The 17,997-nt window shown below is 44.2% G+C and overlaps 1 protein-coding gene and 1 non-coding gene across 2 annotated transcripts; one reads left to right on the forward strand and one right to left on the reverse strand.

Annotated features, from left to right (window-relative positions):
* Window positions 1-444: 444 nt before the first annotated feature.
* Window positions 445-13,376, reverse strand: CCDC17 (coiled-coil domain containing 17). The gene is made up of 14 exons (XM_066622762.1): window positions 13,188-13,376; window positions 10,980-11,129; window positions 9,837-9,899; window positions 8,986-9,115; window positions 8,096-8,252; window positions 7,464-7,586; window positions 6,735-6,868; window positions 5,420-5,554; window positions 4,942-5,168; window positions 3,287-3,372; window positions 2,788-3,003; window positions 2,089-2,311; window positions 1,622-1,732; window positions 445-603 (listed from the first exon to the last, which is right to left on the reverse strand). Exons 1-14 carry the CDS (start codon window positions 13,374-13,376, stop codon window positions 445-447), a joined length of 2,103 nt encoding a protein of 700 aa, XP_066478859.1.
* Window positions 13,377-15,145: 1,769 nt separating this feature from the next.
* On the forward strand, window positions 15,146-15,261 carry LOC136650628 (U5 spliceosomal RNA). The gene has a single exon (XR_010794451.1). It is a non-coding gene; the product is annotated as a U5 spliceosomal RNA (small nuclear RNA).
* Window positions 15,262-17,997: the final 2,736 nt, after the last annotated feature.

Consider the following 17,997-nt stretch of genomic DNA (forward strand, 5'->3'; position numbering starts at 1 on the left):
GATGCAAGTCTCCCAGTTGTCTTAACAGCAAAATCAACTTTGCTTTGTTAGGTTCTGTGATCTGTTGCAATCTGAGCTGACTATGATTCTTCTCTGCTGCACAGATGAATCTGGAACTGAGCACAGTTAACAGTTTAACTCTGGGTGCATATTGTTTGCAGGAACTGAAAATGATGAATGAGCAAAAACAGCCCCACCACCATCACCACCACAGCAGCCCATGTAGTGCAGTCTTAGAATAGCCTTTGGCTCAAGCACATTGAAAGATACAGAGAAATTCACACACTCTGATGTTACACAGTCTATCCCTCTATTATAGTTCTAGCATAAGACATACAAAAGATACACACACAAAGAGGCACACTAGTGTTTCTATGGTGAGCCATGATCATTAGATGGAAAATCTAGTCCTGGAGGAAGAATGGGGGTGGTCCTCCTCCTTGCTCACCTTGCATTAGTTAGTTGGAGAGGCTGCTCCTGAACAGGAGGGGGATCAACAAAGCCAGTGCGAGGAGGGACAGAAAAGGGTGGACTGGTGGGGGCAGGGTGGAAAGGGCGCTGGGATGGAGGAAAGTCTGCAGGGGGTGCTGTGCAACTGGATACCTGAAACACAAGGGGATTAAACAGATGACATGGAAAGAAGGCAGAGAATGTTGCAGCTATGCTAGAAAAAGGAAGACCTCAGTCTCCAAGCCATCTTCATGATGTGGATTTGTCCAGTGCCATTTCTACAACCTATTTTGCTTCCAGTCAATAACTTTAATAGCTTCTCATAGTATTAGCTCATAGTCTCTCCTTACATAAGAAGCATTCAATGAGCTGAGACCATCTCTATCATGGAGAATTATTCTGGGGCTATATAACATAGAGCATTTGATATCACAAAAACTTGTGATTTCCAAAACTTGTGATCTCCAAGTTCTCTTGCACAAGAACTATTGATAGAAATGGGGGTGCTTTCTTCACAATTCTCATTAAACCTCATTGGGGACAATTCAAGTTCCTAGTGAATTGTGCCCTGTGTCACACAGACTGAGTCATGGAGCCAGATTCTACATAGTCTCTAGGGATTTGACACTAAGCATGACATGTTGACCTAGATATTTACGTTGGTTCCTGCATTCCCAGGAAGCTAACTCACCCCTGTCTTATAGCCTGCCCCTAGGACTTCTGCACCAACAAAAAACACACACTTAAGGTAGGATATACCATGATGGTACTCCACCCAATACAGCATCACAGGTACAATCACATGCATAAATACTTAAGACTGAGATGGGTGGGCCAGGTCCCCTTCTCACTGACTACACAGCAGCAGCATCCAGAAGTGGCTGAAACCTTCCAATCTTTCCATCTCAAAGACTGGTTCTACTAACACGTTATTCTCCAAATCTGTAACCAGTTGGAGTACTGCTTGTATTACTTCTAAAATAACTCTCCTACTCAACATACAGGAAAAGGTAAGAGCTGCTACCATGACAGACACTCTGCTTTCTCAACGCTCCTTACCAACAAGGCTCAGAGCAGTTCCTCAAGAGGAGCCCACCCTCAGTCCATTCTAAGTAAAGCCAAGAGGATAAGAGAGAAGGGGGAAATGGCAGCTACATGGAGTCCTACTCACTGTGGGAGCATATTTGTACAGTGGGGCATTGCCAGGATGGATCTCAGCCATTGACTGCATGTCAGCATCTCTTGCATTCACCAATCGCAAGTAAAGCTCTGCTTTGCCAGCCTATGAGATGAAACAAGATTTGGTCTGGTTAGAATGAAAACAAAAGCAAAAATAATTGGAGAGATTGGGCTACTGTATCTTGGTTTGACCTAGGGGCTCTGAGAACCAGCCATTGTCTAGGGATGTTGGTACCGAAGGAATGAGATCTTGGAATTTATGGACATATAGTCACGACCAAATAGGTGCAATGGAAAAAGATGCAGCTCAGTATTAGCGCCAGAATTAACGGTTTACCATGAGCTGCCTGAGAACCCTATTGGGACACCCTCTTCATGGTGGAGAGGGCACAACAAGCTGGGAAAGGGGCTGCTCAGGCTTTCAGGGAGTCTGCTCTGATCCTTGTTGAAGGCTCTCACCTGGGGTACACCATTCAACTGTTCTGCAGTAAGTCCTGGCTTCATAGGAAGCACCCGGACAGGGACTTTCCAGCGCCCACTCATCACTTGATGCAGATGATCAAAGATGTTGATCTTGGTCCAGCCCCTAGGGACCAAGTTCTGAATTTCCAGTCCATAAGCATCAAAGCCTCCAGAAGCTTGAAGTTCAGTGACCAGGCTGATGGAGGTTGAAGGGAGGACTCTGAAAGGAAATTATAAACACAAGAAATATACACAAACTTTATTTTTTTTTCTCTGCAAACCCTGTTCCAGGTTCCTTTTCATATGTGCTTTATAGTATGCTGGGGAACAAACTACTATTCTTTTAATGACACTCTGCCCCAAACCAAATATGCAGCTATCCCATGGGAAAATACTCCCATGAGTCACATCTGTGAATTTGAACTCATGTGGGATTTGTGATCACACATTCATTACAATCCAGGGTTTTCTCTGTGACACAAGATGCATCGGTCCCTCCTCCCATGCTGCCAACCTCAAATGGTGTAGCCTTACTTCATAAGGAAGGTAACTATTGGTCATTATTTATAGCAGAAAAGTGGTATATTCAATTTTAAAATAAAAACAAATGAAACATGTCAGCTGGAAATGGCTATCCAAATATCAACTGCTGGGGAGGAGAGAAGAAGCATTATGGCAATAGCCACTGAAACTGACCTTGGGACCGGCTGCCTGGCTGCTAAGATGGCACAACAACCTTTTCGTCCATCCATCACATACTGTGGGGACTGGCCCATATCAGAAGAGACAATAGGAAGTGCGGTGGGCTTGCCCAACTCTTGTCCATTACGATACAGGCCAGAAACTAGGCGTATCTGATAGAATGTTAGATCCAGGCCCAAAAGGAAATCGTAGAATATCACAAAACCAGACCTGCAGAGAGAACAGAATTTGTTGCAATTGTGTAGTAGCTGGTGCTGCCACTTTCTCAGGATCCTCTAGCATCTAAAAGACCCATATTTGGCTTGTTCCAAATCAATCACTATGTACTTGAAAAGAATGGCAATCAGATGGGAAAGGCAGAACATTTCCCCTTTACAATAGCAGCTGACTGATAGAACAAATAATTTAATGTGAGGTCCACCAGTTACTCTCTCTGGAAGGAGCATCCTATGTCCCATAGGGTAAGAGAGTATAAATAATCAAGGTAACATACGCTGGATCATATGGAGCTGGTCCCAGGGCATCAGCAGGATCAAGGAAGTACTGGCTTACAGTTGTGGCAGGTGGTCCCAAGGGTTCCTATGACAGAAAGTTGGCAGGCAGTCTTCAAATTCCCAAAGATTGAAAAAATACCAACATCAATCTCAAAAAAAGTAATAGGACTTTCTGCCTCTAGGAAATCATCAGTCCCTTAACAACATAACTCCAATAATTAGCCATTAGCCCCTGAGAAGTGGCCAATGTATTTGTTACTAACAGAGCAAGAACCTTTACGTGCCTCTTTCACCAGTATGCAACCAGCCCCATAAATTGCATAGCAAACATTTTTTTCCCAGTCCTCTCAAGGCCTGTGTGAGAGAGTAGGGATTTTCATTGTGTACTTGGTTGTCTCCTAAAGCTGAACTGTCCAAGATAACTTAAATCTTGCCCCATTTTGAAACACGAGAGTAGGGCACCATATGAGATATGACCTATTCCCATAACCATGATAGCATGTGGTAGGCGCAGAAAAATCTCACATATGCTGCCTCCCTTCCTCTAGCCTGCTGGTCATGTGCATATCCTGTGGGGATATGAATGTGGGACATTTAGCTTTTGGGACAATACTGAGCATTTGCCATGGCATGCCAGAAGCTGAGCACACTGTGTGCACAGAACCAGCCAGCCACTGATTTCCAAGTTCAACAGCCAGGAGAATCTGAACATAACAGATAGGTGTTGGGCTACTTAAATGTTCTGCAATGATAGGAAAGATGCATGGAGGATTTTCCTATGTATCATAACTTTGAGCAATGACTATGACTCAGCTCTGTTCCTAAAGGCTGAAGAATGGAGCATTTACGGGAGTGGAGCCTCCAATAGAGTAGTCCAAAAGGGATACAAGACCTCAGCCTTGCACCAGTTCTTGTTAGATCAAGTTAACAACTTAGTGGTGTATTAAGTCCTATGACTTCAGTCCATCCTGCTACCCTGATTGACTACAACTAAGGGCATAATCCTAAGCCCTTATGTCACTGCTTTCCAGCACTGACATAAGGGCAATGCAGCTCTGAGGTAAGGGAACAAACATTCCCTGACTTTGAGGAGGCCTCCGTGAGTGACACCCAACTGCAGGATGTAGCACAGGTCCCATTGGTACTGCTATGTCGGTGCTGGAAAGCACTGACAAAAGGGGTTAGGATTGCACCCTAAATCTCCCATCCTTAGGAACCTCCTCATGGGCTCCAGCTTATGTTCAGAACAGGACACAGTGGCTAGCATAAGCAAAAGAATGCATGCAAACAAACCCTTAGCTGAATGGAAAGCTGAGGCATGTTGGGTTCTTCAGGCTTCCTAAGCAGAGCCAGTTATCATAGCAAGATGATGGCATGCAGGCTTGAAGGTAGGGACAGAGTTGCACTACTGCTGTTCTCTCTATGCAGGCCCTTCCTGTTTCTTTAAAATACCTACTAGAGTTAATACAGGTATGGGGAATCCAGCTAGTTGGGATGACACCTCCAAAATCTGGTATGACATCTCCAAAACTTTTATATAAGCGAATGCTATTTTTTCAGCTCCCTCTTGTGCTACCTGCATTTGCTCTCATATCTTTGGACTTACACAGATGAATTTCCTTTTGAGTTAATCCCAGAAAAAAAGAGCACTTACCATGTTGCTAGCTGGAAAGGTGGGATCAGGAAGCCCAAGGAGATGGGGAGGGGGAGGTGGGAGAGGTGGAGCTATAGGTGGTGGCATAATGGGTGATGCACCCCTCCTGGGTTGTTGAGGATTCATCCTCTCAGTGTTGTACCTCAGTTTCCTAATCTCAGCATGCAGCTGGGCCATCTCGGTCATATGAACTCTCTGTAGCTCAGCCAGCTCCTTGTCCAAAGACCCTGGTAAACAGTAAGAACAGAGAGGAGACCATTATCATGCACCATACCCAGTTACAGAGAAGGGCAAAGATAGATTACAATACAAGAAACTTGCCAATGCTAAAACTGGTGTGTGCGTGTGCGTGTGTGTGTGTGTGTGTGTAGAGATGAAACCTTACAAAGTAAAACAAGAACCAGAAATGTATTCCATTGGTGCCTCCATTTCATTCAATTACTGGCTTGGCTTTGAGAAGATAGGGTTGGGGCCCTACCATCCTCCATTTTTCTTCTGTCCCTCAGGATCTTCAACTTGAATATCTCATCTTCTAGTCGCTGATTTTCCATCTCAAGAGTCAAGAGTTCAGCATCCAAACCCTGTTTATGCGTGCTGGGGCTACCTTTGTGTTCTGCATTGACAGAAATGAGAGCCAGTCAGCAACAAGGAAGACTTGGGCAGATGGAAGAGGAGGGGAGTACAATATTTACCAGTGTTTCTGGGTTTACATAACAAGCAAAGAGTCTGGTGGCATCTTAAAGATGTACCAATATATTGTTGCATACGCTTTTATAGACAATATCCTACTTAAGATTAGAACCCACCTGTGCCCTGAACCCCGAACAGAGGTAACCTCAGAGGAGGAGGATGACACCACTGCAAACTGGTACCAAGCACAGTCCGGTATCAAGGGGAATCAATATCATCTGAGGGTTAATTCCAGACTGTCACCCTTCAGGACACCACCCTGGGAAGGCTGTAGTACAGGGAAGCTCCTTTCCCCCATATTGAACTTCCAACCCAACTCTGGATCCTCCACTGTCACCCCCAGGACCTCAGGAGCAGAGGTGACAACAGATCCATTTCAAAACCAGCTTCTCTCAGCCCTACTCAGAAGGATGGGACTAGCAATAATACCTGGTATAGATCAAAGACCTGCTGAGGCTTCAAGAAGGGGCAAGGTCCACTATAACACTGCTTACTTATAAAACTGTTGGTGCTGCAGCTCAATGAAGCCAGCTCCTTCATCAAGCTGCAACACCAACTCCTAGTGCAACACCAGCTCAACGAAGGCAGCTCCTAGTTTGGGAAGGTTAGTTCCCACCGAGCATGTCCTGCTGGACAGTGCTGTTGCTGATTCTGGCTTCCTCATGAGAATCTGCTCCTGCTCAGTGCCCATACTAGGTTGCTGGCAGTTCTGGGCCAAAGCCCTGCTTTCGGGGGCCTCATGGTGTATCCCTGATGGTCCACTGGCTGCTATCACTGCCATCAGTACTGAGGATTCAGGGGCTGGCCTGGTCTGAGGAGTATCAGCCAGTGTCCAGCCTGGTTGATTTTTCATGTCACCTGCTACTCATTCCTGGAGAATCAGTCACCTGCTCTACCGGTTAGGTGGGACATCTCAGCAGTTGGATTTCTATAGCCTTTCCTAGTTCTCCTTGGGGATGCATTGTGACATAGTCCGGTAACAGTAAGGTCATGTTGAAAAAGCATAAGTGCTGGACCTAAAGATCCAAGAGACAGCCCTGCTCTCCTTGTCTATGACATTCTATCCAACTTTAGGCAGAAGTAGGCAGAAAAGCATAGCTTACTCTTTTTTTTGCCCTTGTATTCAGGCCTTGCTCCAACTGCTTCCAGTGCTGTGGCCTCCACCTGCAGCTCATACATCTGATTGATGATGCTGTGGTCACTGCCGCCACCACTCAGATAAGCCAGATATAGAGCCCTGCAAGGAAACACGACTGTATCATCAAGCTCCAGACAGTTAGTGTTGCTACTATGTGTCCTGGCAAAGTGCTTGTGCCTTTATTAGCTGCACCATGAGAAGAAATGCAGGACGTGCAACTTTTCCTCACATAGAATTGAAATCATACGTACAAGAAGCTGTACAGTACTTGCTGAATTTCCATCTCCTCATCCAGTGAAAAGCGACTGCTTCCTATCTCAGAACCATCTCTTGCCTAAACAACCCACCCAGAGTCACAAGTGCTGTTTCCCAAAATGCACCTGAGAAGAGAGTTTCACAGGCAGCACAAAATGAAAGGTGGAGTAAGAGCGCAATCCTAACCCCTTATGTCAGTGCTTTTCAGCACTGGCATAGCAGCGCCAATGGGACATGTGCTGCATCCTGCAGTTGGGTGTCACTCACAGAGGCCTCCTCAAAGTCAGAGAATGTTTGTTCCCTTACCTCAGAGCTGCATTGCCCTTATGTCAGTGCTGGAAAGCACTGACATAAGGGGTTAAGATTGTGCCCATAGTCCCATATTAATGATCTCTGATTGCAAAAGCTATTGTCCCTTTAGGCTCACAAGCCCACTCACTGTATCTCTGAAGAAAGGGGTCCAACGGCTGCAGGAAATGGCATAGATTTGAAAGAGACCTTCTCTTCCGTCTTATTCCCAACACTGTCTGTTTTCATGTTGACAGGAGGTTCTGGTTTGCTTCTAAAAAGAAACCAAAGCAATAAGTATAGGAAAGGATATAAGGGCCACCTTATTTTCTTCACTCAGTTGGTGAAGATGCTTGCTCTTCACCCTCAATCCTAGTTTATGGATGTTTGGGTGAATCTTCTTGGTACGATTCTTGACCTCAATGGTTCATAAGAACATAAGAAGAGCCCTGCTGGATCAGACCAAAGGTCTATTCCAGCTTCCTGTATCTCACAGCGGTCCACCAAATGCCTCAGGGAGCACACAAGACAACAAGATACCTGAATCCTGTTGCAACTCCTTTGCATCTGGTATTGTGAGGTAGCCCACTTCTAAGACCAGGAGGCTGCACTTAGTCATCATGACTTGTAACCTGTGATGGCCTTTTCCTCTATAATTCTGTCCAATCACTTTTTAAAGACATCTAGGCCAGGTGCTATCGTCACATCCTGTGGCAAGGAGTTTCACAGTGTGCATCCTCGCATACTAGAAGTGCCAATGGTTGTCTTCCCTTGAAGCCTTACCTTTCTGTGGCTGCCTGTAGAAGTTCCACTTGCTCCTTCAAGGCATCCAAAGCTAGTTGGTTCTTTCTCTCTTGGCCATTCAGGTCTATAAGTAGCTGCTCAATGTGAGATGTAGCAGAATTGCCCCGTTTTAACTCTGACAGATGCCTGTGGATTTCTAGATAAATTCAAAATTGGTATCTTGCCTAAATCAGTTGATATTCCCAAATGTCCTCTGCATCGCAAACCTGGTCATAATGTAGGTGCCCCATCTCCCACTCTGCCATCCTGTATCAGAGCTCTGATCCACCTGACTGGGGAACCTATACTTTTGCTAGAGTAGTATTTTCTTATTGTCCTGTTCTCACAAACTGCAGATCAAACACCTATGCCTGGCTGTACACCTTCAGATGCAGGTGATGGTGCACATGGTGATGGCAAAATATTTCTGACACACACGGTCAGAGGCTAGGCTAGAACTCTAATCCCTGCTCATGTTATATGTGCAGACAGGGACTTGTGGAGCAGGGCAGAGTATGAAGGTGCATTGAATCATATGAATCCTCACCTGCAGTCTAAAGTGATACAGCTCAGACACAGGTTTACTTTGTCAGCTGCTGCTTCTGAGAATTAGGCCTCAGTCTCCACCTAATGCATGAGAGTTGCTGGGCTAGCTCCAAAACACAAAAAGCACAGCTGGCTATTGGTAGTACATTTGAGTAGATTCTTTCCACCTCCTTCCCTCCTGTAGTACTTGTGGAATGTTGCCCCCTATGTGCCAGTTCCTTACTCTTCTTGGTGAGGAGTGGAGGCTATTTTGCTCTCCAGTTCAGGCTGCTTAACCTGAAGTAGGAGCATCTATAGGAGGGTGAGGAGGGTGACAATCCAATTCAGGTATCATTTCCTCTTACCATTCTTTTGCTGTTCCAGATACTGGTTCCTGGCCTGGATATCAGCCAATTGGCGCTCATGTGCCTCCACCATTTGCTGCTGGCGCTGCCAGTATTCCTGCTGGTGGACAATTCTGTGGCTGTTGTCATCCTAGGGGGCAGCAAAAGACAAGAAGTTCAAGGTCGTCCTGGAACATGTGATTGAACCATTCAGTGCTAAGTTCCTCTGAAACATGGTACGTGCTTGATTATTTGGAGGCTGAAATCTCCCCAACTATACAATATGGGAGTGCTGATTATCTAACAATTTTCTCCAAACTTTGCTGAGGCTACTTCCCTGCAGCAATGAACACATGGGAGGGCTAGGAGGAAGACAGTACAATTTAATGTTGACATTATTTTATGAAGATAATCAGAGTGACTGACGAGACAGCCATTTTGAACATTCCATTTTGACAAAACAGTGGAGGATGCTAGTTGGTAACTATAGAAGGGATATCTATTTTTTGAAAGCAATATGGGGAAAGGGGTGGAGGTGAGAGAGACAATAGGTGTAATTGTGGGATTGGAAGAGAGAGAGAGAGAGAGAGAGAGAGCATGAAGAGAACAGAAAGTCAAAATACTGGAAGGAAGAGGGAACCAAGGAAAGGGGCATAGCCAAAATGGCAGGGAATGAAGATTATGTGGAGTGCTGGGCAGCAGGATTAAGAACAGACATTAGAATGGTAAGAGTGCAAGTGGAAGAAATTCCAGAAGATCATTACAATAATTAATATGGGGAACTGTAAATCCATGCTTTGATTTGTCCTTCAAGACCCAAAATCTTTTCATAGAATGGTATGCATTTTTAAAGTTCTCAAACACTCTTTTACCTCTACCTGAGAGGTCCTGAATGTTGGAAGTGTGTCCTCCAGAGACATCCTGAGTTTGTGGAACTATGAAAGAAAAAAGGGGTTCCTTTAGTAACACACACATCTGTGGCTGCTGGCTGTGGTTGCCAACTTTTTTCTGGGGAAACGTTCTCCAAATTACTGCAGAAAAGCTTCATGTTTTCCATATGTACAACCATTTTTGGGGGATAGGAGTTCCCAAGCCACGACAACCAGTTGACTTTTCTAGCATGATTACTGTTTTGTCTCTTGACTCAATCTATATTTTCAGTGTTTTCCAAGAGGCAATAAGCTGCAGTTTCAGCTGTGTTGGGAGTTGTGTCAAAGCACTCACAAGACTGATAACCCTAGAAGTCAGGTTGTGATGGCTTCATTGTATCACCACCAGCACAAAATGGTCATGCAAATTCACTCCACACATGCTAATTTATTTATTACACCATGCCATTGGAAATGCTTCTGGTAATTTCACAATTTGTTCAGAAATAATCTTAGCCAGAATCATACTAATGGAGCATTCACAACTTTTTCAGACCTTCTTAAGGATGGCTATTGCTATCAGTATAGAAAGAAAATAGACTTAACTCAGTTTTAACGTCATTATTTAAAATGTCCCACTGATCCCAGCAAAATTTAACTGCAGGGTAATCTGATCAGGCATGGGATAAATAAGTATCAGTGAGGTGAGCATCCTGGGATGAGGATTTTACCTGTGATGGAGGACTGAAATTACTGTTTATCAGCTCAATATTTGTGTGTGTAGTGACCAAAATAAGTCACCATACATGATAAAAAAGATCTCAGAGTGGTTGTTTGACTAAATGATATGGCTCATAATTGTAGTTCTAGTGACTTGCTCAATGGGACACAGGAAGTCTACGATGGAGCAAAGATCAAAATTTAATATCTAAGATTCCATACAAACTACTGTACTTGTTTTGTATCAGGTACTTGACTTGTACAAGATGATCTGTATTAAAGAAATGTGTGTGTTTTCTTCTTGACACCCAGAAGCCAAAAATATATAATATTTTTAAAAAGTTAGACCACAGTTTCATCTAGATGGCTGTGGTTTATGAGCTGAAGAGGGGTATTAGAATGCTTCCCCCTTTTTTCCCACAGTACCTCTTCTGTTAGTTTCTTCAGGACCTGGCTGTCTGAAATACTTCCTGTATGGTCCAAGCTTCTGAGGGGGTGGGCTTGTTGCTCGTGTACTCCATCTTGCCAGTGTCTTAAGTGATGTCTCTTTGCTCTTTTTTCTTGTAGTTGATGATACTATTTCACATAAACCACAAGCCAGGAGAGAAAATAAATCAATGCAGCAGAGGTAAGTGGCAGGAAACTATATTGTGACTGAGATATGAACTCAAGGAACTCAAGGAACACACTCTAAAAATGAAGTCCTTCAGGAGAGCAGCTGTGCAGTCTGCTAAACATTCCTATGCAGGTTCAGTGCCGGACTATTTAGTGCCCTAGGCAATGCCAAATGCATCTCCCCCCTCAAATTGCCAACTTTAGTTTTTTTTTAAATATTTTGAAAACGGATCTGTATAAAACAGTGCTCCTCAAATGTCGGTACTGTAACCCTCTGAAGTCTGTGCCCTAGGGTGACTGCCTAGTTGATCTAATGATAGCACTGGCCCTGCCCCATGTCTCAAAGGAACAATTTTGTGAGGGGGAATTGTGGAACCTCAGCCACTCCCACAATTACTAATATTAACTGACACTTAAGTAGACAATAGAATTACTCAGACTGGGACTACTCTGATTTAGGGCCTTCCCCAAAAATGCTTTTTAATGCAATAATTGTGTAGTTATTACTCATTGTGTCAGATCCATATGTTTTTCTCTCAAGGCTTCCCAGAACTTAAACTGCCATATAATTTATTTGTGAATGAAAAATAGGACATGTACTCTGCTCTCTCTCTTTCTCTGCCTTAACTGCAGTGGGATTACTGAGTGAAATGTAATTGTGCAAATGGACAGAAAAGGATGGTGTTGAATGGCCATAACATCACTGGTTATGAACAATACATCTGGCCCCTCTCTCATGCCCACACTATTTTAAGACTCTAACCATCTTCATTTATTTTACTTCTTTAGAGATCTCAGCATTCCCTTGCTCCACAACCACTCAAGTACAGGGTCACTCTTACAACTGTCTGAAAACACAAACAGGGAGGGCAAAGCAGCCTTTTCCCTCAGCAAAGTTTCATCATATCCCAACTTTTTGAAGGTCATGACTCATTAGCTGTTTCTGCAGTGTGATAGGTATACCTGAGTTCAGTTTTAGTATATAAATTACTAATAATAACACACAGTTATCTGTTAGTAATTACACACACGTTAGTAATAAGATACTAATTTAGTATCTTACCTCTTATTCGTTATGTGTATAAATACATGGTACTTTTCCTTCTGTGTGAGAAAGGGATATATTTCTGATGCAAGCATTCCCCTGGCTCCTACAGTGAAGTTGTAAGCATATTTACTCAGAAGTAAGCTCCACTGTGTTCCATAGGGTCGACTCCCATAAGTGCATTGAGGAATCCAGCCTTTCTTCTTCATGTACAGTAAGTGAAAGGTTGTGGGAAGGTGTGTAGAAATATTGCTTACTGTTTAAGCATTAGAGGCTGACTTCCTGTATCTATGAATGAGTCTTCTACCCTAGAACCAATGGGTTCAAACTGCAAGAGATGAGATTTGGATTAGATATCAGGAAAAAAATTCCTGATAGTAAGGGCTGTTCGGCAGTGGAACAGATGGCCGACTCCCTCAACAGAGATATTCAAGCAGAGGCTCGACAAGCACCTGTTGGAGATGCTGTAAGAGAATTTCCTGCCTAAGGCAGGGGGTTGGACTAGATGACCTATTAGGCCCCTTCCAACTCTATGATTCTGATTATTTCATCTACCAAAAAAGTCAATAAAATTGAGCGGCATTATTTTCTCTCTCCTATCTTTAGCACCTATGCTGCTAGCCTGCCACCCCCCCAGTAGGGAAGCTGTGGGCAGGGCCGGCCCCAGACCTCCTGGTGCCTGAAGTGGCATGCTGAATGCTGCCCCCTTACCTGCTGATTTGCCAGCCTCTGCTCCTCCTACTCTCCAGTGCTCCAGCACTCTCCTGCCCTCCACACTTTCTCTTCCTCTTCCTTTTCCAATCCAAGGAGCAGGAGGGGGACCAACTAAGGTAAGTAGGCAGACAGAGATGGGTGCCCCCCACTAATCTGCTACCTGATGTGATTGCTTCAGTTGGCCTCATGGATGGGCCGACCCTGGCTGTGGACAAGTATACTACTCAACTAGTTAGTCCAACAAAGACTGTTTGTTTTACCGTACTGTCCGGTGTCTCTGTTCTCTTAGGCTCCTTCCCCTGACCCGGTGCTTGTCTATTGTGGTGTCTGACATCAGCTGCAGTTGTTTCTCTTCCGATGCAGAATTTTTCCACATGTTTCTCTAGCAGCCGCCTGGAGCGGAACCCCATCTTGCAGGTGGGACAATGGAAAACCACCAGATCTGTCATCCTCAGGAACAGCTGGTGTCTAAACAGAATGCCATACACCTGGAGTGTGCTGGCCTCTTATTTCCCCTTACTGGAAAGGCTAAACTGGCATTTGGAGTTTCCAGTTGCTATGCTGGTAGCTGGGGGGCGGTGCCAGCTCACCAGAACAACAGAGCAAAATATCCTAGCAAGGCTGAGGTTGGTCACCATGGCTGTGGCTACTGTTTCTGTTTGCCGTCACCTGGACTGGGAGACAAGCAATATCGAGGGCTAGTAAGGGAGATGTTTTTGGCTGTTAAGGAAAACTGACCTGTGTGAAGAGAAGTTCTCCTCTTTGGGAGTTCTATCTCTGAAAATGGGAAGAAACCTCACAGTGATATCAGCAAATATTGAAGAGCTATTATTGAATAATAGCAGAGCAGCCTTAAAACACAACCCTGTGCATTATAAGTCCCAAATGGGGCTTACTCTCAGGAAAGTGTTTATAGGATTGCAGCTTTAGTATCTGTGAAACAGAGGCTGATCCTGTGTTCTACAACAGTACCAGCTGCAGCCTTGCTCCAAGTCACTTGTGGAGAGGAACACTGTCTGTGTGTGTCCATGTACCTACATAGGCACACAGAGAACACCAAAAAGGGTGTGTGTGTGTGTGTGTGTGTGTGTGTGTGTGTGTGTGTGTGTGTGTGTGTGTGTGTGTGTGTGTTTTCTTTGCTTGGATAAAAGAACAGTCGAAGAATGTTCACAACCACCAACACAACACTCAGCTACCTGGTTGTCAGTGTTTTGCTACTGATATCACCACAATCTTTACAGTAACAATTAATTTAAATGTTTCTTTGCTTCAGTTCTCTGATGAAGAGAAACCAAGGGGAGTCCTTGGTTTCTTCTGAGATAAAAATAATCTGAGTGACAAATCTAGGCACCACAGAGAAGAAGACAAAACGTTTTGCTTCCAGATGAGCCTGCTTCCCCTCCACCTCCTTCAGGCTCTGCAAGCCAACAGGGGCATGTATTCAGTTGCAGCTTTCTCCCCTGCTGAACTGCAGCTCCCAGGGGGCAGTTAGGAAGCGCAGCAAGTGGGGAGGGAAAAACACCTGGGAAGCCTGTTGGCTCACTTGGAAAAGCCAACCCAGGAATCTCCTCCTGTCACTTGTCCCCAGCTGGGCTCTACCCAGGAGTGTGAGTCTACAATGCTATACACACTTTCCTGGGAGTAGATCCCACTGAACATGGTGGGGCTTACTTCTGAGTAGACACAGAAGTACCGTGCATAGGACTGTGCATAGAAGTACATGCATACGACTGTAAAGTAAGGTGTCAGCCACAATCTCCCAATCCATTGCTGGAGCACGAGGCTGATTTTTATTTCCATTTGCTGCACCCATTTTGGTGCAAGGAAAAAGCATCTGCAGTTGAACCTCTACTGAATGCAGCGAAGACATCCCACGTTCCCTTAGCTGCAGTGCAGGAAGCACGTCCATTCATTCGGCGGCCGCGCGGTCCCTCCCCCCGCCCAACTAGAAGGGGCGTGGTCCAAAGCGGGAAGAGTTGGGGAGCTCATTTACATTTCCTTGTAACCATGATGCATTGCGCAGAAACACTATTTTTAAGCAAATTCTCCCTTTGTTTTCTCGCGGAGTATAAAATTTGTCGGCTTGAAATCGCTCAAAGTGTCAACACATGCACTAGGCTATTGGAAAAGCAAAACTGTACAGGCGGGTCTGGGAGTCACCATAATCTCGGCAGCGGGCGCTGATGGTCCAGTAATCCTGGCTGGGAGTAGTTTTCTCATACTCTGGTTTCTCTTCAGATCGTATAAATCTTTCGCCTTTTACTAAAGATTTCCGTGGAGAGGAACATTTATGAGTTTACAACTAATTTTTTGAGGCCTCTCTTCGGTGGGGCTACAATTCAGTGTTAAAAATAGAGTGATAGTATCTATTAATGCTTGGGATAAGTACCAAACTGCTGTGTAGTTGTGTGGTGCGGTTGATTTACCCTTGGTTTAAAGCCATGTTTTCCCAGAGCTGCACCTAAGCAACAGAGATCTAGTGTATAAACGTGTGAGCTGAGGAAAAAATGGGTGAAACGTGGGACTAACCTCCTCGTGTCTGCCCATGCCCTACAAAGACTCCCTATATGTTGTCAGAGTGCACCCCCAGGGACAGATGGGTTTTAATAAAGATGCAGTAATTTTGGAAGCTAATTTTAAAAGGTCATAAACCATTTACTGAAGATTTCAAGAGTCTGGAAGCAAAACCAAGCATCCACAGCTGCATTACCATGCTAGGAGGTAAATGGCAGTGATACCAGTATGCCCAGCTCACAATATGGAAATATCCCAAGATGCCCAGTTCACCCATAAGGCTCTTCTCTGACCAAAAGCCAGCATCTAAAAATCTCTCTCAGAGAACAAGCTAGCTGTGGTATGTTCACAAGGGTAAGACAGAAAGTCATAAACAAGGGCCATAAACAAATAAAAGGGATGCATAGAGTACCAGATCCTTTGTAACGGATATCTCTGTAAACAAATTGCTGATGCGTATCGAATTGCCCTCCTGAACATCCTGAGGATCAAGATGTTGATCTGATAACCAAGCCAAATGTTTGTGGAACTGGTGGTCTGTTATTTTTCTCATGCTTACCATGGATGTGTTTTGCTCTCTTTGTGTGCTCTTGTACCCCCCTCCCCTACCTAGACCATCCTATAAAACCAGCATCATTGTAATTGTTCACGGTCTCTCCACGTGTGTGTGTTTGTGGAAAGCCCTGTTTGCAAACGAGTAAAACGTTAGAAGTCCTTTGAATTCTCCTGTCGCCTGTTTGTTTGCCTCTCCAAAAATCCAAAGAACCGTGTGTGTGTTCATTCGGGAACAGCAGAATCCTGTTTAGCCCTGCCCAGGCTGCTATCTCACCTCCTCTGATCTCGGAAGCTAAGCAGGGTCAGGCCTGGTTAGTACTTGGATGGGAGACCGCCTGGGCATACCAGGTGCTGTAGGCTTATACCATAGTCTTTCGAGACTGAAGGTTGCCAACCATTCAGACCTCAGAAGAGAATCCTTCACATTTCCAAGGCGAGCTGAACATCTGTGGTTGCCTAAAATAGTATTTTATGCTGCTGTGTGTGGTGCTATATTTTTAAGCAAAAGTTTATTAATTGTGATTACATTGTTTAATGAGAATGCTCCAAAAATAATGATGATGATAATAATTAATTAATAAATAAATAATAAATAAATAATAAATAATAGGGTTTGAAAAAATGCAGTGGTACATTTCATTTGACTTGGATTTGCAAGATCCACCTTCAGTTTCTCACTCAGCCATGAAATTCACCTTAGGTCCATTCTTCCAGCAGCCTAACCTACTTCATAGGGTTGGTTTAAGAACTGAATAGTGATGCAGACATTATGTTGGCTACATAGAGATAGAAAGCTTAGCACAACACACCTGTTTTCTGAAAAGGACTTCTTGTTTCTTGGGGGGGGGGCAGCAACAGTGTTTTTCCAGTTGCAAAAGTGAGCATTGCTCCTATAAGACAATGAAGGAAGGATGTTTTACTCTTGTAGTGAAGTGTCTCTGTGATTGTAGTGGCTAGCATACTCAGGCACAAAAGAAATCAGCATAGGCAGGAATTCATGCTTTTTCCAAATTCAGGTGTTTGTTTTTTTAATGAAAAGTGTGGTTTTTATTTTTAGTTTTTAAACAATTTTAAAATTGTCTTGCCAATGCCAGTATCCTCCACATACTGTAGATGGAGCAGGAAACAGTAGCTGAGAATTAACAGCTCTGCAAAGTCATCCAGTGTTGTTTTATTCATGTTACAAAGGGAGGGGGGAGAGCAATGTACTGCAGGGTGACCCTGTATTGTTCTAGAGTCCCTCAGTAATTTGTGTTTTGCTTTGTTTAAAGAGTTTTGCAATTGGACTGAGGAGCTGTGAAGCTGATCTTAGTGGTAATGCAAGAGATGGTTAACATTACCTAGCAAGTAATTTTGGCCATCAGAATCTCCCACCCCACCTATGGGAGTTCTGTTTTTTTCTCCTACAAGTGGGAAAGGAACTGGGGTAAGGATTAGAAAGAAAGTGTTCATCACCCCTCCTCCAGTGTTAGTGGTCGAATCCACTTTGCAGCTCCCTCACAGAGATGAATGGGAAAAGTGTAAAAGTTCACTTCATTTCCTTTAAAACAAAAACAGAAGCTTTATTTGAACCATTGCAGTTGTTAAATAAGGGCTAGCAAGAGAAATTATTAATCTCACCCCATCTGGTTAATTTATGTAATCGGCTAGTTTGAATTTCAGGCCAACCTCCCATACAAATACCTCTCAGACTGGACAAAGGGTTAACCAATCAGACTCCCCTTCCTGTCTGTATCTAGCTCTTCAGTTACATGTGGAAGCCTTGTGCTCTTCAGCCTTGTGGAAGCCACTGCACACTACTTTTGTCCTGAGCAAAGTGTCACTTGACCATTCCAAACACACAGTCTGTAATTAGGTGATATGTGTAGTTTTAGTTTTCTCATTCCAGCGATGTGGAGAGGGGGAATTTGCTGCATGGGTAACAGTCTATCCTCCATACCCACTTTATCCAGGCCTCGCGCACTGGAACTTGGTCATGTTGTGAGAATGGGTGATGGTCGG

The sequence above is a fragment of the Tiliqua scincoides genome, chromosome 4 (assembly GCF_035046505.1).
Source record: "Tiliqua scincoides isolate rTilSci1 chromosome 4, rTilSci1.hap2, whole genome shotgun sequence".
Lineage (NCBI taxonomy): Eukaryota > Metazoa > Chordata > Lepidosauria > Squamata > Scincidae > Tiliqua > Tiliqua scincoides.